The sequence below is a fragment of the Taeniopygia guttata genome, chromosome 6, assembly GCF_048771995.1.
Source record: "Taeniopygia guttata chromosome 6, bTaeGut7.mat, whole genome shotgun sequence".
In the NCBI taxonomy this organism is placed as follows: domain Eukaryota; kingdom Metazoa; phylum Chordata; class Aves; order Passeriformes; family Estrildidae; genus Taeniopygia; species Taeniopygia guttata.
The window spans coordinates 20,134,517-20,156,374 of NC_133031.1; the positions used below are offsets into that span (position 1 = coordinate 20,134,517).

The 21,858-nt window shown below is 40.0% G+C and overlaps 1 protein-coding gene across 2 annotated transcripts; it reads left to right on the plus strand.

Moving 5' to 3' along the window:
* The first annotated feature begins 10,548 nt into the window (after positions 1–10,548).
* Positions 10,549–21,774, plus strand: LOC100221841 (lipase member M-like). 2 transcript variants are annotated; one of them, XM_072931087.1, is made up of 10 exons: positions 10,549–10,807; positions 12,253–12,364; positions 13,481–13,598; positions 14,319–14,517; positions 15,002–15,111; positions 15,834–15,970; positions 16,476–16,622; positions 17,603–17,674; positions 19,176–19,247; positions 20,037–20,340. In XM_072931087.1, the coding sequence occupies exons 1-10, from the start codon at positions 10,791–10,793 to the stop codon at positions 20,103–20,105; spliced, it is 1,053 nt and encodes a 350-aa protein (XP_072787188.1). In that variant the 5' UTR covers positions 10,549–10,790; the 3' UTR covers positions 20,106–20,340. The 2 variants fall into 2 exon arrangements, with proteins under 2 accessions (XP_072787188.1, XP_030131895.4); XM_030276035.4 differs by lacking the exon at positions 20,037–20,340 and adding an exon at positions 20,380–21,774 and having other exon boundaries at positions 10,550–10,807.
* Positions 21,775–21,858: the final 84 nt, after the last annotated feature.

Here is a 21,858-nt window from a genome sequence, read left to right on the forward strand (position 1 = left end):
CATATCTCATGAAGTGCCCTAAGAAGGAAATTGCAAACAAATTCTTGCTGACTGGTTTGGAAATGGAAAAAGCTCTGGTTTTGTCATTACTTTTCCTGGCTCTTATCCAGTACAAAAATACTGCATTTCTGCTATAATCATTTTATCAAGCTCATTGTTTTATGTTTTCTTCTTTCCAGTTAGTAATCACAGACACAAACATTTCCTTATTCGAGCTGATTCCTTCTAAATCAAAATTCCATGTCTTTTTCTTTTCCACTACCATAGCACTTTCAACCATGGAAAAGCTGGCACAAAGTGGCAAAATATTTTTTGCTTTATGTTCCACAGCTACAATTAAGAATGCCCCAAACCCATTAATTTCAGTGCTGCTCGTCCTGAAACCGTGCCACAGGTATGAATTACTCCATCAGTCCTGTGTATGTAGACAGGATACCATGACAGCTCATGTGAGACAAACTACCAGACAAGGTAAAGTAAAAAATACCACATGCAATTATATTGCCATGGAAATGCTATTGCAGCCACTGTGCTGGTTCTGCCCCAAAACAATGTCCTGTGTGCCATTCTGGACAGACTCTCTTCTTTCTTGTTACTTGCTTATAGCTGTGAAAACTCCTGTGTCACTTGTGAAATGCTCGTGCAGCCACTCTGACTGCACAGAACTGCCATGCACAAGCTGAGCTTCGTTACTCAATACTTTTATTGAAAAGTAATTATTCAAATAACTGCCCTACAACCAGCTTAATCTGTATAACAATGCAAAACCAAAGTGTAAGAAAAATCAAGTTGAGCAATGTCCTCAACCTTTTTTATAAGACTATAACCCACCCACATGTTACTGGCATTCAGATCAGCCATTCAGATGGGTGTTTTTCTTATTAAAAAGATTCTTCATCTCAGGCAAGCACAGTCAAAATTGCAAGTTGAAAGGAATTCAGTCAAAGCTAATCTCAAGTAGAAAATCAGTAAGGATAATTGTTAATCAAGTTTTACAGAGCTTTCATTTAACAATAATTAGAAATTACAAGTTAAATAATATTTCTGAAAACATTAATCTGTTTTACAATTATTTTAATGCTGGGAGTTACTAAGATGAAAGATAATTTTGTTAATAACATTTTGCCTTTTTTCTATCCTGTTAAAGAAAAAGCTTGACATCTATGAAAAGCTTTCTTGTGAAGCTGAGTAGGTGTGTACATGGCTCAATACCTGTGCAGAACAGCCTCTAAGAAGAACTGAAGCCAAGGGAATTTCCGTTTCACTATGCTGTGGTTTATATTTCATTTGATCTATTTAATCATGCTTTAAATCTGAGTTCACAAGTCTATAAACTTACTCTGCCCTGGATGAATCACTCAAAAATGGATAAATGAATGCATATGAAAAGCAGGAGAGGGCAAATGAAGATTTTTTTTTTATTTCTCCCTGAGCAGAAGTATGGCCACATACATTAGGAGTGTCTCTTTCCCCTTCACAGAGCAGAAGGCAGACTCAAAACATAAGCAAACACAGATACATGAGGATTAGTTGCCCTGTATAACTCTTCCATCAGCTCTTTAATTCTGCAGTGGCTTGAACACTATGCAATGCTCTGCTGTTGCAGCATCGCTGTGTGGTTTTGTGGCAGCAGCAGCAGGACAGTGTGCATCACCTCCCCGTGCACAGAGGGGTCAGTGCATGGGACAGTGAGCCATGGCACACCAGGGTGTGTGTGGGAATGGCTCATCCTTGTAGCACCACCACTGGAGCCAAACAGCTTTTCCTCAGCTCTTCCAGGCCATACCACACCTTTCCATGCTATGACTGTATTTAGCAAACCAGGTTCATCTTAAGTGACCATCCCTATCTATTGCTAATAAACAAGACAATGTGCATTGCATAATAAGAACCTGCTATTTCATTTTGTGTCACTTTGATAAATCCACATTGCTTTGATGGGAAATATCACTGTGATTGTCTCCAAGTAGGTGCAGTGACACTATTTCTGACTGTGATTTCTCAGGCAGAACTGCATGTGTGCACACTGGGCAGCTGATGCCTTGTGCATTGACGTTTCAAAGGCAGCAAACCCTCTGGGGCTCACATGCTAACAGAGCTAACCTCTTCAGCATGGTTATACACACATTCTGTGTTGGACAGATCTCTGCAAACCAAAGTCTGTTGTACATTAGAAAATATACCATGACTAGAAAAGTTGTAAAGGTGTAAAGTAGCCTCATCACCAGAACAAATACCAGGAAAAACAAACAAACAAGCAGACAGACAAACCAAAACCCTCTAACCTGAACAACATCCAAGAACTGGATAAGAAACTGTAAGATGATCTATCAAATATTTTGAAGTCCAAGGGTAATATCAAACTGTATAAATACAAACCTTTCCCCCCCTATAATGTTCAGCTACATTCAGTGTAAATTTTGCAGACCAGACCATAGATGTTTGGGATTTTAAATAGCTTGTGCCCATCGATCATCACAAATAGAAAATTTCTTCTGCACCCGAAAATCTGGCTGTTGCTTTGCATAAACCAAGTGAAGTTTACCTGAAAATCCAGTCTTCATTATTTACTTACAGTTTTGTAAATAAAGCAATCTTTACCAGATTAAGATAAAACACAGTCCAGACATGATCGACCAAGAAACTGGTTCAGCCAAAATAAATACATACAAAGCCTGAGTCAAATCCCAGAGGCAGGCAAGGTTCTCAAAGGCATCTGAAAGGTACTCAAGCTCATTTCTTGCTGATGCATCCAGGATCTGATTACTGGTGTGTTGCATAACCCCTGCTTTTGCTACTCTCCACTCTTTGTCCAGTGTCCCATAGGTAACAGTGACCCAGGGTTGAAGAAAAAGGAAAAAAGCAGAGAGATTAGTGCCTGAAATTCTGTGATTCTGCAAAAAATATTTTCCCCAAAATTCCCTCTGAAGTGGATTGCCATGTGAGGGAAAAAGTAGCCATTGTGAGCAGAAGATTGCATGAGCACACCCTGTGTGCACATACACCCTGTATTTATGATTTTACCCACTGGTAGCTGAGGGCTGGTGTATCACGTAGAGAAGTCAGTTTGCCGTAAGCAATTATCTAGGCCTGGCTTTGATTTAATTCTCTAATAAATAAAGTCCAAGGCTGTAATTCCCTGCAGTCCCAAGTGAAAATTATAGACCAGTGGTCACAGAAGCCATCTCAGAGCTGACCTGCCCCTCATGCTGCTCCCCCTCCCTGGCGCCAGTGGCAGCATCATGCGTGGGGAAGGCATCATGTGGAAAATCTGCTGATTTTAGCAATCCTGCAGTGGGGAAGGCAAAGCTGTCTCCTTCTATGGGTCATCCCAAAGCCCTTTCTCAATGTCCCTTGCTAGAACTTGGTATGGAGATGTGGTTCACTTCTGCACAATCTGGAACAACCTCCAGGGTGCTGAACATGCCAGGTGAGAATTCACAGTGGTAATGATTCAAAATGGTAATGATTCTTTCCACATACATGCCAAGATCCTTAGAGATTGGGAAACTCCCATCCATTTTTGGGTGGATCCCATTTTCTCTGAACTGGTCTAATTTCAGTTCCTCCCTTGTTAAAAGTGAACCATGGACAGCCATGCAGAAAACAGTGGCACTAACTTCAGGGTGCCTCCTCATCCAATACCTTCTGTGGGAACAAATGCTTTCTTATGAAACTAAAAAGACAGGTATCCAGTATATATAACACATACAAATTTGGCACTGTACATTGCCCATAAGTTAAAGAGTGAGTCTGATTGCAGAAGGTCCATAATATCAGAATAACTCATTTATTAAAAGTACTTGTGCATGCCTTCATTATTTGAAAATTTTACTAGTCTAAAAATATAGTTCTGTTTTGCAATGGCACAATCCATTTTCAAAACATGAACATGACCAATCCAGCAGGAGCATAGCAACATATAGTGATTTTATTCAGGGAGGATGGTTCAGCTGCCTTCCTAAGGGATCACTGTTCAGCAGATTATACTGCCTGTGTGTTTGTTTGCATGTTCCCTGGTTTTCAGCATAGTCCTCCACAAAATAATTAAGGCTTTGTTGTTTGATAACAAAAAGTTGACGAACTAGAAGAGAAAGATTGCAAGTGTCCTGACCAGTAAAGAATGCAGCATGATTAGGAAATTAGAAGAGGAAGAAGAAGAGCAAGAGATATTCTAAATATTTGACTGGAGCCTGCAATCAACTGTAAGGTACAAACTGACAGGAAACCAGGGTGGCCTCATCTAGTGCTCAGGCAACTATTTATTAAACAAAGAAGAATTCTGATAGGATCAAATTAAAATTTTTACAGCATTGCTAACTGTAAGAAGTTACCTCCCTGTTAAAATTTTGTTTAAATATTTCTTTCAGATATTTTCCTTTTCTCAAGGCAAAAAAAAAATGACATTTTTATCTCCAGTAATCAAAGTCTCTTTCAGTACAATTTATAATTAGAACATAATTTATGATTTATGATTTATGTGAAAAAAAAATCTGACATCCCTTAAGGCACAAAGGGAAGGATTTCAGCCACAATTTCCATATACTTATTTGAATATTTATTCAGATTATCAAGACTGCAGCTTAGACGCTGTTCAGACAAGTAGCAGGGACAGTTTGTGCACAAACTCCTCCTAATTGGAGGTGCCAGCTGAAGCACAGGAAGGAGCAAAAGCCCTGGAGATCAGAATTACTTGGGAAGATCGAATAACAGTGATGAGTGGCCCAGTGCCCCAGTCCTTAGACACGGACACCAGACACTCTCAAGATGTCAGGATGACCTGAGCAAGGCTGTGGATACAGCCAGTGCTGAATGATCTGGCTGGGCATTGCTGCAGCAGGGAGATGTCAGCCCAGCCTTGCCAGCTGAGGGACAGGGCACAGTGCAAGGGGTACAGAGTCTAAAATTGGTGCCAGGGCCAGGTCTTAGCTGGTACCCCTGTGTGCTGCTCTGTAGGGCTGCTGCCAGCTCAGACCAGAATCAGCCTGAGGATCACCGCATCACGACTTTTTGGACAGTGAAGACCTGAAGTTTCCTGTTGGTTTTCAAAAGGAAAATACAAATTACCAGCTTTCAGACCTGTTCTCCTCTAACATTGAAGCCTCTCCCCTGCAGATTGACAGTCCCACTAGCAATGAGGGACAATGTCCTCTTACACAGACCTTGGGACCTGACTACTTTTCAGATGGCTGCTACTATCTGCTCCAGGGGCTCCCTCTGCAAAGGGATCTTCCTGCCTCAAGACCCTTCATAAAATGCTTCCAAAGCAAGGAGGTCATCCTGATCATCAAAGAGACATGGATTTCTTTCGGGATGGTAAGAATTATGCCCTTGTCTGATATTGTTTGTCTTAATGAAAGAATACTCCCTTGTTTAATGAAAACTTTTGGTGTCTAATGCAACATTCAGTGGAGCAGAGCTTGAAAGAGGTCCATAAGTTTAATTTGTTCCTCTCTGCAATGTTGTGGAACTGTGTGTTGGCACTAACATTCTAGAAGTTAACTTCCTTCACGTAGCAAGAGTATGAAACATTTTGTTGACACAAGTAAAATAGAACATGTAGGTTCTTCATTTGGTTTGGAAAGTATCACTTTGGGGTCAGCAGGCAAATTTTGCCTTTATAAGGGAAAGCTTGCATTGAAAACACAGACTACATTTGATAAGCACCTTTGCTATTTAAAGTGCATTTCTATAGTAAGGTTAAAATACTTTTGTCATGTTCCTTTTCCCTTACAAAAGATCAAAACAATATTCTGCATCCTAAGTATAAAGTAATCATCTTAATTTTATAATTACTGTATATTTCATTTTTCATTGTTTCCAGTAGAGTACTTCATGTGGGAAAATCAATGTTGATGCTCAGAGCAAATCATTAGTTTGTGTTGGTAACTGTATCTTCACTTTTTTAAGATAAAGGATCAGATCTATGAGGCAGCAAAACCTTTCCTGTTTCAAAATAAATTCTTAATATGTATGAAGGTACAAGTGAAAAAAATAAGTGCTTTACAATTTGGAAAGACAGGTCTATGACTATCTTACCTGCTGCCATAGCAGAAGTTGCCAGCAGTGTGCCCTAGTGGCCAAGAAGGCCAAGGCCATCCTGGCCTGTACCAGGAACAGCGTGGCCAGCAGGAGCAGGGAGGTCATCCTTCCCCTGTTCTCAGCACTGGTGAGGGCACACCTCGAGTGCTGTGTCCAGTTCTGGCCCCTCAGTTTGGGGGGATGTTGAGATGCTCGAGTGCATCCAGAGAAGGGCAATGAGGCTGGTGAGGGGCTTGGAGCACAAGCCCTGTGAGGAATGACTGAGAGAGCTGGGGGTGCTTAGCCTGGAGAAAAGGAGACTCAGAGGTGACTTTGTCATTCTCTGCTACTCCCTGAAAGGTGGCTGGGGTCAGGTGGGGGTTGGTCTCTTCCTCCAGGCAGCAGCTGACAGAACCAGAGAACACAGCCTTAAGCTGCACCAAGGGAAATATAGGCTGGATATCAGGAAGAAGTTTTTTACAGAAAGGGTAATAAAGTTCTGGAATGGCCTGCCCAGGGAGGTGGTGGAGTCACCATCCCTGGATGTGTTTAAAAAAAGACTGGATGTGGCACTCGGTGCCATGGTTTAGTTGAGGTGTTAGGGCATGGGTTGGACTCAATGGTCTTTAAGGTCTCTTCCAACCTAGTGATTCTGTGTGATTCTCTGTGAAGTAAGGGGGAAGTTGGTTTTAGTGCATGAAAAAAATGAACAAACCATAATGGGGATGATTAGTAATGGAATTAATATTTGATTAGAAGTTTCCAGCAGAAAGAAGGCAAGGAGAAAGGTGTTCATGGGAAGGGAGACAGGGGTCCCAGTCCTCTCTGGGATGCTGCTAACTCAGCCTCCACTCAACCCAGTTACAGGTATGCAAAAATCCCAGTTTGAATGGAGGACAGAGGTTTACTGGTGCTGTCTCTAACCTCCCCAACACCTTTCTTCTTTCCCAGAGCAAACCCCTTACTTTAATTCTTAGGATTAAGAAAAACCAAAGCCCCTCTGCCCACAGTCCCTTTGACCCCTAAAAATAGCTGGGTAGGTCCTGCTGATGGCAGCACGAATCTGACCAGAGACTTCTTCAGTCTGTGCTTACCAGTGCTCAGTGGCCCATGCTCAGCAGGAGACTGCTGCACACTGAGTGCAAGGCCTGCACAGGGCTCCTACTGGTCCCAGTTCTTCTGCCAGAGGATCTCAATTCACACTACCAAGACCTTCATTTAGCAACAAGTACAAGAGAAATAAAGCAAATGTAATTTTCAGCTTTCCACGCGTCAGCACATGTGTAAATTCCTTTCTTCTCTAATTATAGTTGATATAATTGATATCTGGTGACTGTGGGAGTGAAAAGATACTGCTCTATACATTGCTACAAAATTAGCAGAAGGATTTAAAAAAAAATTCTTCAGATTGTGAGGCAAAACAATTTTAATAAGGCAGAGTTCATAAATTGCAACACAGTCTTCATCCACCCCCACAGGTGAAGAAGTCCTGGCTTGCAGACATTTCACAAACTTAAGCATCAGCCAGAAAGTATTGTGGAAATAATTGCTCTTTTTGCAAGTTGTATATCCCTTGGATAAGTTAACAGACAGGCTGGTGCTGAGCTTTTCATGTGGAAGCTGTGACTGGCACTTGAGCAGGAGGGCAACACTGCCTGGGACATTTCCAGCCAAGGCATCAGCAGTGTGAGCAGCACAGCCAGGCATGCAGCCCTCTCTGGCCCTCGTGAGCTCTTCCTTTTTACACTTCTTAGTTTACCTTTGTCGCAGGAAAGATTCATAATTATCTAAGTGTCAGTGCACTTCATAACTTACAAATACTGTGCCACTCAGCCCAGTTGCTGGTAACCCCCAGGCAAATCCATTGACCTTGGTGATGACCACCAGAAATATTTTTGTGGGCCTGACAGAGCTGAGAAGAATCTCTCACCCAGGCAGTGCCTGTTCTCGTTAGTGCTTTACACTTCTGCACCTCTGTGTGTGTGTATGGACTCCCCTGAGAGCAGTTCCTTTGATCTTGGAGGTGTAGGGTCCATTGCTGAATGAGGAGGGTCTTCTTTCACCCCCAAAATGTGCCTGTGCTGGGTGCAAACAGTGCTCCAGCTGACGCAACAGCATGGGGTGGGTGGCTGAGGGCAGTTGTTGTATGCTGTGGGAACCAGGTATTATCCCAGGGATTCTGTAGAGGGCACACTATTAGACCCTGTGCTTAGTTCTCAGTGTTTTTCTCACTTTCACGGAGCAACTGTTTACACCATTATGGCAATAAATGTTTTTAAAGCCATATGAGTGCACAAGGAGATCCTTCTGGTTTTGCTGCTATGTGCTCCCTTGGAGACTCCTGGATGGCAACTTCCACAAAAACAAGTCTGTCTCTCAATAAAGCATACCTCGCCTTAAAGGCCCTCCTTAACATACTTAAAATAGCCAAACATTTCTGATAACTACGTTCACTAGCTGCATGAAGAAGCCAAAAGGACATATTTGATCCATGATGAACTGCTATATTCAGCTGTATAAAAATATCTTCCATTCCTAAGTAATTTCCAGAGCCAGGTCCAATTCCTGCAGCAGGAGAGAATGGGGAAAGCAAAGAGTTTACAGAAAACACAAAAATTCTAGGGATTATATTCTGTACATTGATTGGAGTTTTGTCCATAAAAAGCACTGGAAAGAGTAGAGGCTTCATAAACTGAGCATGTAGAGAACAATTTATATAAAGGCACTTATTTATATAAGGGCACCTAGACTGACCAGTTTAAAGTTCATTTACATATGAGCACACTTGTGAAGATGCAGCCACAACTCTGACAGCAACATCTCAACCTTTAAGCATTTCCACTGAATTCCATACCTGATTATAGTGTGAGTAACTTCCACTGAAACCTGATACTTTACAACAGAGTGTGCATGTCTGGTTTTAAAAAAATCAGCCCAACACTAACCCTAGTTCACCTTATTTTCTCATCTCAAACACTCACTTGAAACACATACTGCCTGCAATGACTTTATCCAGTCATTGGCTATCTATGGTATTATGCCGTGTGTATGCAATGTTTTAGTGAGTTTTTTGTTATTGGAGCATTGTTTTGCACTGAAGAATGAAGCTGGCTTTGTTCACAGTGAGTTAATAGCACATCTTAATGACTTAGAATAGCATGAGGTACTCAAAGGCAAGTGCACATTTAAACAGTTCACTCATGAAATTCTTGTCAAGCTTCAAAAGACACTGAGACTTTAAAAAGGATGAAACCTGCTTTTGTTACAGGAAAGATGAAAGAACTTGGAGTGTATAAAGGAAATAATGAGAAGATTCTAAAACACCCCATCCCATGTGTAGAATCAATATTTGAAAGCACTCTATGTTCTAAATTAGCTCTTTGAAAATTATTTCCTCTCCTAATTTACTGCCAGAAACTGAACTCAGATGTTTCTATTTCTCTTTGGAAGCCTGGTAACAAGTTTTGTAGGAACAGGTCTTCTGAGATTTTCTTTAATAATTCTTTCTGATCTGTAAATACTAAAGAAAATTACTTCTGAGGGTATATTGAATATTTCTGATCAGTACAACCAGAGGCAGTACTGCAAGAAGAAAGCATGCAAGCTATAATATAAATAGAAATATCAAATCCTGCTCAAAACCTTGGTCAATGTTCATCTCAGTGTTTAAGATGACCTGTTCTATGTGGACAGTTTTTGGAGGAATAAAAATTGGGAACTGAACAAGAAAGAATAATTAGTTTCAAGATTTAAAAGTACTTGGAACATGCAGAATGAAAAACCCACCAGCTTTATACTAGGGTACATAAGTGGAAAAAAAGAAAAGATCCCCACTCATACTTCTCCAAAGCTTGTATTGTTGTAGGGAGGACATCACTCATGGTGGAACACAGCTGCACAGGCTTGTCCTCCACAAAAAGAAGAGATTTGAAAAGGTCACTGTCCTGAATGCCTTAAAAAGGACCTGTCTGGACTCCCTGTTCAGGCCCACCTAATTTCCACTGCTGAACAATTCTGGCCCACTCAGAGTATGCTTGAGACCACTGACACACGTGTGCCCATCTTGGCAATGTTTTCTGAGTCTATACAGATTACAGAAAAGCCTTCTAGTTTCATAACTATTCATTTAGGGACTATCCATTCAATTCTATGGCCATTTAAGAGGTGAAATATGAATGGAGGAAAATCTCCTGAAACCACTCCAGCAACAACATAGAATTATGGAACAGCAACCAAAGCATTAAAAAATAAAACAAAAATATGTACAGAAACATCTGTAGAGGAATCAGAGTTCCTTTCTTCCTTTCCAGATATCATGAGAAGCTGGAATTGGTAGGTTGTTAGTAAAAGAGAAAATTGTTGCAGTTCTATTGACAATTTCATTAGGCATGATAAGGTATATCTATGAATATATTTGTTTTCAAAATTCCTGATCCTGCTCTGCCACTCTACAGAGGCTGGTATTCTCCTTAAAAATCCAGCAATCTGTGATAGTAGAAGAGCCTTGTTATAGCTGTGGTGGCTAAGGAGCTGAAAAGCATGAGGTTTGAGAATAAAAGGAGTCACCCCTCTCTCGTTCTGCATCAGGGAAAACTGAAGTGATAGTAGAAGGAATGAGTAGTGGGAAAGAAACAGAGGCTTATTGTCAAGTTGCTGCATGACTGGGGAAAAAAACAGTGCATGACCATCCTTTCACTGCCAGCACCGCTTCCAAACAGCAAGGAATTGAGTTTTCATTCTTCTGCAGCCACAGCTGCTCAGCCAGACACATGACTTTGGGCACAAGGTCAGTAATGCTTTGATTTATTTATGATCCAAAACTGGTGAAGGCTTCATGGGAGCTGCAAAAGATGCTATGAAACCAGAGCTTGAGGAGTTGCTTTACTATTTGGGAACAAATGCATTTCATTGTGTTGTTTTGCTTGTAAGTAGGTGAAAGTATGGCTATTTATTGCAAGATTCCTTTTGCCTAAAGAGATTCAGGCCTGGCTCACCTAGCCTGAATTTAGGTAACTCCGGGGTAGCTGAAGGGGTATGGGAAGATGGCAAGCGAGAGAATCAGAAAGGGGTGACTTTAAACCAAAACAAAGGGTGCTAGCTCAGTAAAACAAAGGTTTCTAAAAGTCCCTTTTTCTACAAAAGGAGCTACACATTTTCAACACACAGATTGTACCAGAATGCAGTGCTAGGAAGTAAGTGCATAAATTGTTGTTCTGTGAGAAGAAAAAAAATGAAACTCATATTATTTTGAGAGAAAATAGTTTAAAAGTCTGCTTGAATAGGAAAACAATAAATGCAATAGATTTTTTTTGGCTGAATCAGTCTGACTGAAAGATCTATCACTGGGACAACAGATGTTTAGGTGTGGCCTCTAGAGGGGTATATAGTGTAGATAAGATGCTGATACAAACAATGCATTTTCTTTGAGCCAAGAGTACGTAGGTCTTCACAGACAGTGGAGCAGCTATGTGTGTCTCTAAGCAGGACAACTACCTCTCAGTTTTTTTTTTTTGTTCCTTTCTTGCTTAACAAAACTGGATCCTGATACCTGCACTCAGTCTCTACCTAGCAATTACATTTAGCTCAATGTTATTTTCCTTTATCCATCCTCATCCTATGGAGTGGATAAATTTTGTCATTAAGCAGATTTGTATAAATTTTGCAAATATAAAGAACTGCTTTATTTACATTCCTAAGTTTTTAATTAAATTATAAATATTTTAATTTTTTATTTTAAATAATTTTTATTTTTTTCCACTAACTATTCAACAACTTGGTTATCTCCACTTTGAAATCTTCACTGCGACAATGGTTGATTTACTTACAAGTTACCCAGTAACTCTGTGTTTCACAGAGTTAGCCAGAAATGTTTCCTAATGCACCTATAGGTCAAATGCATGGTATGGTAATGCAAGTGACCTACTTCTTGGACAAATGGATAGAATTCATTCTCCAGAAGCTTTATTCATTTTGTTGGATACATTGGTACTTTTGCCTTGATTCAGAGCAACATCCTAGCCCAAACCTGAGCAAAGAGTCCAGATTGTTGCCCAATGCCCTCAGATAGGTGTTTGAAGTCAGATTTGTTCCATTTAATTAACAAGTAGGGAGTACCAGACTAGCTCCATTCATTATTAGACAGTACTGTCCTCATCAGAAAAGTACAGAACCTGTCTGGATTGCAAGTGCAGAGGAGAACTACTGACAGATTAATATATTGGATTTTTTCAGGGAGAAGATATGGCTTTTTGTTGCTGTGACATATTTGTTTCAGGGAGTTATTTATTCAGAAGAACTGAGAAGAATGAAGAGAGCTATGGATCCTGAAGCCTTTATGAGTATTGTAAGTTGGTTGATGGAGTGACCTGAGGATGGATGGTATGCATGACTTACAGCAGAGGGGTTTCTAAGTGTTAGGAATAACAGGGTAGATTAGCTGCCTTGGCTTAACCTATCCTCTCTTGTATATACTACTTCTTTCTCTTATATTCTCTTCTTGCCTGCATGTGTAACAGCCCATCTTCTCTCTGGGAGAAATTAAAGCAAATAGTAAATCTCCAGACTTGTTTTCCTTTTAAATATCAGTTACCAGTTTGCTATTGCTGGCACTACCTGCCTATCTGAAAGAATGACTATCTGGAATGTCAGCATTTCATCAGCAATGAAATCTGTAAACAGCTAGTGGTGACCCGCAGAGACCAGAAATGGCCAGCTTTTCAGAAAAACACCTCTTGCCAAGCAAGCTTGCATAAGAATTTCATTGTTTGTTAAAATCTTGAAGGTTCTATCCTGCGTGGCAAAATACATTGAGTAATTCCCTGAGAACGAGTTATAAAAACCAATACACTTTTGTAACAAAACAGATGGAGTGTTACAGGTCAAAAAGTGATATTTACTTCAGAGCTTAAGATGGGCTGTGCTAGTTTCCCTTGAAACTATGCAAATGCCTGAACTTTTTTTTTTTTCCCATAATGTAGTCAGCTTTTCAGCAGTGCTCACTGCCTCTATGCTGTTCACCACACTTTAGTTGTGAAGCTGTCTGGATTTCTCTGAAGGTAGTTTAAATAAGCTGGTTCCAGGCTGTATCAGAGCAAATCAGAAACATTGCACCCAGACAGCTCCTCGTCTCAGCCACACACCTCATCCCAGCTCATAAAGTCCTGCTAGAAGCTTATAGGGATTCTTATATCCCCAGAATGCAAGGGCTTGTGGTGATTGCATGGCAGGAGTGTAATACAGGTTTTAGACTACATGTTTTAACTGGGTAGTAAACCCCTAGATATAGTATAAAGAAAAGAGGAAATTTGTTGTTGTTTTAGGGTTACATACATTTAGATGATTAATGTATGTAGGTTAAATCCCCAGCTGTATCTGCTTTCTAACATTTCTTCATTGTGATTATCTTATAATATATAAAATGGACTTGTGCAAGCAAATGCATTCGTACCTTCTCTTCTAGAATGAGCTCATTACTTACAAAGGGTACCCCAGCGAGGAGTATGAAGTGATGACAGAAGATGGTTATACCATTACCATTAACAGAATCCCTTACGGTACTCAGAATCAAGGAAGCCCAGGTACAGTTATTTAATATAACACAGCACCATCATAGATAGGGTATATTCTCAAAACTTGCATTTTTAAAACATCTAACAAATACATGTATACTTTCATGTATACACTCATGTATACATAAGTGAAATTTTAGCAGAGAGTTCTGGCTGCCCTGAACAACCTGCAAAATTGTTCAGGGCAATCTACAAAATTAATGTCAAACACCTATTTATAATAAAAATCCACGATAGTAGGAAGCATATGCTTTCTAGTAAGAGTTGATGAGTAAAACCTTTTAAAAAATTAAAAATAGGATAAAGGTTGCCTAATCAGCCTGTTTTGCAAAAGCTTTTCCAGCTTCTAATTTTGCTTTGCTTTTGTTTACACCTGGTTCATATCAGTATCTGATTCATATTTTGGATGAAGGAAATCTCTGAAAACTATCCCACACCTTCATCTCTCTATCAGTGTTGAGAATCTCAAGCTGATGTGTCTGAGCTCTACAAACAATAACCAGAGGGTGCCAAGTTAGTTTGCTGTGATGTCAGGCAGATCTTTCCATAAATTCTTTCAGAACCTTAGAAGTTGTGTCTTACAGAAAGAGGGTTGTTTTTTTTTTTTATGATTCGTTGATTCAGGAAAAAATCCATGTATTGAATATGAGAAAATAATGTCTCTGAACAACCAGGAGATGAAAAGATAAAAACAATTATAAACTGTTTTGGTTTTGCTTTCTTTTTCAGCTTCAAGACCTGCTGTGTTTCTCCAGCATGGATTATTGGGAGATGCTCGTAACTGGGTCACAAATATGCCCAACAACAGCTTGGGCTTCCTGTTAGCTGATGCTGGATTTGACGTCTGGATGGGAAATAGCAGAGGGAATCGCTGGTCAAGAAAACATCAGAAGTATTCCATTGATCAAGATGAATTCTGGGCTTTTAGGTAGACAGAACCACTGAAGGGGATATCCTTACATACTTATTTACAGGGATTTACATATGCTACTTTATAATAAGCATTCTTTACATTTGCTTTTGCTGAGGTACCCCTATAAAAGCATGTGAACTGTAATAGTAATGGAGATTACTTTAATTACTGCTTGAACAGGTTCTTCAAACTAGAGGCATAGCAGCAGAACGACTCAGAGGAACCTGCACAGGCCATCTCCAAGCTGTTCCTCAGACCTGGAGCCAGTTTTGGCAGCTACTTAGAAACACTGGTCTGTGTAATACAATAACTCCAAAAAAATCTTGAGTAGTATCTTCCATATCCGGTGCCAGAAAAACAAAGAACTTAGAGCAATTGAATGATTCACTAAATTGGTCAGACTGTTTCTTTGCTGACAAGTTATTAATAAAAATGTGAATTCAATGTAAACTCTGGGTTTTAATTTATGCATGCCTGTCTTTCAATCTCCTGCCTGCAGTTTTGATGAGATGGCAAAGTTTGATCTTCCAGCAGCAATAAATTTCATTTTGGAGAAAACAGGACAGGAGAAGTTGTACTATATTGGCTATTCACAAGGTACTACCATTGGTAAGTTATACACAAGTGAGGAATTCTTCCAGAAAACAGGACTAAAATGTGATTTAAGATACTGAGTTACTGGATGTACTTGAAGTTTTCATTAACTCTTTGTAGTTGTGAAATAATGTCTTAGTATAAGCAATTTCAACATGTAGACATTTAAAATTTATTACAAAGATAATGAAGCATAATGTATCAGATAGACTGCTGCTGGAAATCTGTCAAGATTTGTAAGAATTACACTGGAAAATGTTGTGCGTGGGCCATGCAAATTGTTTCTATCCAAGATGCAAGGGTGTGTCCAATAGCAGCTGGTAAGTTCACCAAAATAAAAAAAAACAGGAAGATGAGAGTACAGAAAGAGAAGATGGCCAGTTTGGACCAGACATACGCATGAAAAAAGAAAATACAAAATTGGATTGATGGGAAGAGAAATTACTTTTCCTCCCAATAGTATAAGAAATACATGAATGTACATCAGAAATGTACATCTATGTTTAATCAAGTCTGGAAAAAAGCTGCAAAATATAGAAAGAAGTTTCTTTGAATAGGGGAGAACTCCAAGCTGGTAACTTACGGAGAGGAGGGATTTCATACAAATATAAATTGGACTATAGTCTCTGGAAAATTAACAAGTTTGATTATAAATTGAAAGTGCAGAATATATATTAATACTGAAAACAGTCTACTGCAAAAATATGGGGGTTTAACTCCCTTTTTTTTTGTTTCAGCTTTCATTGCATTTTCAACAATGCCAGAGCTGGCTCAAAAAATCAAATTCTACTTTGCATTGGCACCTGTCACTGCTATTAAGTATGCTAAAGGCCCAGCAACAAAACTCCTCTACCTTCCTGAGAAAATGCTCAAGGTGTGTGATATCTTGGTTTTCACTGTTTAACTATATACGTGTTTGTTCAGCTCTTAAAATGGGTAAACGAAAGTATAGGGCTTTTTGAAGTAGCCTCATTTGCATGTGGGCAGGTTTACCTTGTGGTGAAGCCTTCAAGAGCTCAAACAGGGCAATAAGAAAAACTTTCAGTCCAAGGAAACGGCGAAGCACAGGGACAGGTTACCCAGAGAGGTACAAAGATGCAGATCCTCTAAGGTTGCCTCCCAAGATTTCTCCTGACAAAGCCACAACTGATATAAAAGCTTAAACTATTAATTGGAGTTAACATGTAGCCTATCTCTTCATTAAAAGTGATGTAACCCAGAGTAATGCCCAAGTAGACTGATGCAATGGAAAACCAAGTAATTTCTCACTTGTTTGTGGGAACATCATCTGACAAATGGAGAAAAGATGAGTAAGAACCACTGAAATTGCTGGAGAAGTGTGTACATTCCTAAATTATTGTTACCATTGTATTTCACAGGGTATGCTTGGCAACAAAGAATTCCTTCCCCAGACTGAGTGTCTAACAAGGATAATAGCCCCTGTCTGCAGCCACCGAGCTTTTGCCAGGCTTTGTAGAAGTGTCTTCTTCAATCTGGGTGGCTGTAACCTGAAAAACATTGATGTGGTATGTATAACTGTTATCAGCTCTACTGGGAATTTAAGATTATGCTCCTCAAATTCACCTTCTATCCTGTAGTGTGAATCCTGAATTTCTGTAAGTATTGCATTGCAGGGAACAGGCCCCACTGCTGGACAGCAGTATCTGCTGTTTGCCCCATCTCTAGCAGGGAGCCACTGCCTCTCCCCTCAGAAGAGCATTTGGCACCAGTTCTGCATCTGACAGCTGCTCAGAGCCCCCCAGAATTCTGCAGTCTGCCTTCTGACAGACCTCATCCAGGGCACCATATTGTGGTCCATACTGTGGCTACTGGTCTCATCAGAGATATTTCACATGCTGAAACACTGAAAAAGAAGAAATGAAAAGTCTACCTGCTTCATATTTTCACTTTGCAACACAGAAAGGAACACACATATTCCTCCTTGTCCTAGTTTTCCAAGCCTTGGACAGTCAGGGTAGGAGAGTATTAGGATGCACCTGGGCACCTCATGCTATGTCCAGCTGTAGGACAGATCTTCTAGGAGTCAAAGTTTTGTTCTAACATTTTTCAAAAAATGCCTCAGAAAGTGTTCACCAAGGAAGGATGACACAGCAGCTTGCTAAGAAACCCCTGCAGTACTAGCGTGTCTTTTATTTCAAATATTCATGCATTCATCAGGAAATTGCATTTCTCTTTGATGTTCTGTCCAACAGTGATCCTCTCACACAGAATCTGATACAGAATTCTGAAAAACACCATACAGATTGGGTTTCTATTCATTCTTTCTCACCTGTAGATTCTTTTAGATTATTCGTCAACCTGGAAAATGCTCTGGTTCAGAATTGCTCTTTCAGTGCTACTCCTAATCTGACATACTGCCACATGTGAAGTAAATCTGAGGGAGTCTGAGGCAGTCTCCAATCATGCCACTCTAGCAGTGTACGTCTTTTGATGCACATCTGCATAGAAGGGAAGAAGAGAATGCTCACTGAATATTCTCTTTCAGAACCGAATCAACGTGTATATTGCCCAAACCTCTGCTGGAACTTCTGTGCAGAACATAGTCCACTGGAGTCAGGTATGAGCAATCCCCTGAAAGATAAGATAGGTACTCACCTTGAGCTGATTAGAGAGGTAAGATATAATCAGCTGTGAAGCCATAGCCAACTTCTTGGAAACACATGCAACTTGTGAATTGCAAATGAAAACTCAGTTCAGAACACTGTTTTTCATTGCTCCTTCTTTTGCCAGCAGGATAGAAATGCTCTATGTGATACAGGTGCAGTTGAAGCCAACAATGAAGAGCTGCATTTGAGTAAAAATATGTAGGCTGTGTGTGCAGGTGTACACATCACTCTTCTTATTGTGTATCCAGTACCTTTTATAAATTATGTCCACAGTTTGTAGCGAGTTTACCCTAAATTAGTCATGCTTCCAATGAGGTGTCAAGAAATGAGCAGGATTTGGGCTGCCAGATAAATTGTCACGTTTTACTATTAAAATCCTTGTAGTTTCTTCTCTCACTTTCAAGGCTGTCAGTGTCTGAACAGCAGTAGAAACCTAGATAATAAATTTAGTTATAACTTTATTTAGTAGACTGTTTATATCCCTTTCCTACAAGGTACTGCCATAGTACCTCTTCAGCAGCAGTGCTGATAGGAGCTGCCTTTCTGTCTTTGGGCTCACACTCTGAGGATCCGAGGTTTGCTGGCACCACCACGGGCTCTGGAGCAGCACTGGAAGCAGCTGTGAGCACACAGAAATTGTTCATGCCCTTTTCAGCAAAGCAAACACACAGATATGTCTGAGTGACACCTGCACAGGCACTTACTCAAAATAAAATTATATTTTTGGCTGTGAGATTGCATTCTATAGTAGGTTTGAATAAATTACTTTTGTAACTATGACCTAGACCTTTTCCTGTAAAGAAAAAGGGTTACAAAAGCAGAGTTGGGGGAGTTCTGCAAATTGGCTCAGATGTAATTCAGCATCTAACCACAGACTACAAGCATAAACATGCAGAAGTAATACTCCTAAGTCTTTGTAGTCCTTACTGTTATTACAACCAAAGGAGCTAACAGAATTTCAATACTAAGATTCTGGTGAGGGTGTCTCTCAGAGTAGGAGCCACCCATGCTGTAGGTAAAGCCAAGAAGGGGAAGAACTAAAAAAGTTAACTTCCTGTATTCAAAATAGAGTGGGAAGAGAAAACATAAGCTGGAGCCACTCACAGAGCTGAGTGTTGGCTCCATGACTGTAAGGATAGGACAAGACAGTCGCACTGAGATGAACTCGCTGACAATAGTTGTTAACAGCAGTTTTACAAACTTGAACAAATTGTCTGTGAGGACATCCTTGGGTCTGTCTGCAGATTATGTGAATTTCTTTCATTATGACAAAAACATCTGACTCTTTTCACTTTTTGACACTTCTAATTAATTTACTATTGGCTCTTTCATACCTCTTAGAAGACCTTCTGTTGGGGCTTTAGACTGGAGTCAGAGGCTCATCAGGGAAAGAACACACAGACTTCCTAAATGCTGGCTTTATAACTATCCTTCTCTTCTTCATCCTCTTAGGAGGCCCGCTCAGGGAAGTTCCAAGCTTATGACTGGGGCAGTTCAAAGAAGAACATGGAAAAATACCAACAGGTATGTCTTGGTGAAGCAACCTTGGACAGCACAGAAACACACAGGAAGAGAGCAAGAACATAGTAGGAGACACATTTTCAGAACATAAGTAAATTAAAGTATTATTGCTTTATTGCTTTTCAGTTTGTAAGTCAACAGAGAAAGCATGTAAGCACTAGTGACAATAATAAATTTAATACATTTTAAAAAAAAGAAAGAGGAAGAGAAAAATTTTCCAATTAAATCATCAATAGGACTAAGAAGAAGTAAGGGCAGAAAAAATACAAAATAATTTTGAAAAATAAGAGTACACAGAAAATAACAAAAACATCTTGCCTTCTAGTGTAACTGAAACAGATGACAACATTAGGAATAGAAAAACTGGAAAACTAACAGCCACCCCTAGATTCTGGCAGCCAGAGACAAAAGGACTTTGTCCTCAAGCAGACCCTGAGGAACACCTTTTCTATTAAACATCCTTGATCCTCCTACCCTTTAGGTCTCCACAGCAGCCTGCCATTACAAGTTACATGTTTTAATGATGACTTGCATGAAATGCAGCTTCCTTTGGTTTTCCTTGAATTTGTTTGCTCCTGGAAAGTCACGGGATGTCTTCTAGGTTTTGTGTTTGGGATAATTACTTACAGTGCTCTTTCTTCATTCCATTTGTGGTTGTATAAACCTGTCTCCTGTCCTTGCTCTGGTGTCTCTTTTCCAAACACAGGAGTCCTAAGCTGCTTTCCCTCTCCTCCTACAGAAGCCATTCTATGATCCTTTTCATCCTTGTCGCATGTTGTGTTTTGTCTCTAGCTCACATCTTCTGGGACTGAACAGTACTTCAAAAGGACCATGATGGGGGTTTATCCAGAGGCATCCTGACATCTCAGTCTAGTTTCAAATTCCTGTCCTAAGATTCCCACTTGAGAGGGCAAAGACCCAACAATAACTCTTTGTCTGCTCAAGAGGTGCTTTACTTTTGGCTGTGCTATCAGTTGAGTAATCCCTGTGAGCACAGATAGAAAAAGCAAACAAGGGGACTTCCTTCCTCTGTGGTTTAGACACCTCTACTTCGAGCAGTGACAGAAGAAAGCCCCAAATAAATGTTTAAAGTTGATGTGCTCTCCTGGACTCTCATTCCTGTGTTGTTTTCCAGACTATTCCTCCTCTCTACAATGTAGAAGAGATGACTGTACCAACCGCAGTATGGACTGGGGGACAAGACCTGCTCGCAGATCCCAAGGATGCAGCCATTTTATTGTCTAAAATTAAGAAGCTTAGCTATCACAAGAAGATTCCTGAATGGGCACACTTGGATTTCATCTGGGGATTGGATGCACCTTTACATGTGTATAATGAAATTATTGACCTGATGCAGAAGCATCCTTAACCCACAACCAGAAGCTTTTCCCAGCTCATTCAACAACACTTAGATTCACTGGGCACAAAAACACCCATCTGTTGCATCTGGAGCCAGGGAAAGGGCTCCTCCTGCACACTACATGTCACTCCAATGCCTTTTGCATCCTGATAGTGCACTTCATGCACTTCATGCACTTCACTTCATTTTCTGGCAACCTTCTGGATCTGTAATACTTTTTCAATTGGCACATTTTCAATTCTGGAATAACTATACTTTGCTAAGAGAAGACAGGTTTTGCTTCCAGCCTACTCTTCTCTCGACTGTAACAGTAATGAAAGCACTTCCTTTCTCTGGATACATTCTGTGATTTCTAGATGTTTTCCATTCTTCAGATTATTGCTCAGTTTATTGGGCTGCAGTTATTTAAAAGCATAGCGTAATCAAAATCTTATTCTACCAGTTGTGGTATTGTATAATTTTATTATTAAGCAAGATTATTAAACAAAAAAGTAAATTAACACACACAAAAAAAAAAAAAATACACAATTCACTCCTGAAAAGGAGATGGTTTGTCTTTGTTTGAAACAGGAATGCTCCCTGTTTCCATGGGACACAGGGTACGCAAACAGAAAACAGTAGCCAGTATCATGATTCAAGCGTGCACCTGGAAGCTGGGAAACTTCACTTCAAGACCCACCCTGAGAAAGAGAAATCTTTTTTGAGTCAATCTTAATCATTTAGGCAACAGCAGCGCTTCCATGGGACCATTTATTTCCAAATAACACCAGTGGAAACCTCACACCTCCTGCTGTTTCACATGTAAGCTACTGGCTATCACAGAGCTGAGATGATCTAACCTTTGTCAAGGTTGAGGAGCCTCTTTAGAGTTTAAACACTAAAATGAGAAGCACCCAAACATTTCTAGAAAGAATTAATTATCTTCATCCCATATAAATTTAGAGCATTTTGGCCAGTACTGGAAAGAGCTGCTTTGAAGAGAGTGCTAAAGAATTATTCATCCTATTAATTTCCAGAGGCAGTTATGACTCTACCAATTTTGTTTCAAATAGGTAGTTACTGCACAAAACCACTCAGTTGAAGGGTTGCCTCTGTGGTTATTTGGTTACAGCATTATAGGTCACCATTCCTCCAAAAATAAAGTTCCATTAGCTCCACTGTGAAAAGAAACACAGTGCGTTTTGGGGTTTCCTTTCAGCCTGACACCCTCATTCTCCTTTTCATTAAAATGTTAATGTGGGCCAAGTCTGGGAT

What these genes read in the sequence shown, in the direction of transcription:
- LOC100221841 (XM_030276035.4), top strand. An exon ending in ACATAGTCCACTGGAGTCAG is followed by an intron (nt 17,675 to 19,175) that starts GTATGAGCAATC and finishes TCATCCTCTTAG; the next exon opens with GAGGCCCGCTCAGGGAAGTT. An exon ending in ACATGGAAAAATACCAACAG is followed by an intron (nt 19,248 to 20,379) that starts GTATGTCTTGGT and finishes GTTGTTTTCCAG; the next exon opens with ACTATTCCTCCTCTCTACAA.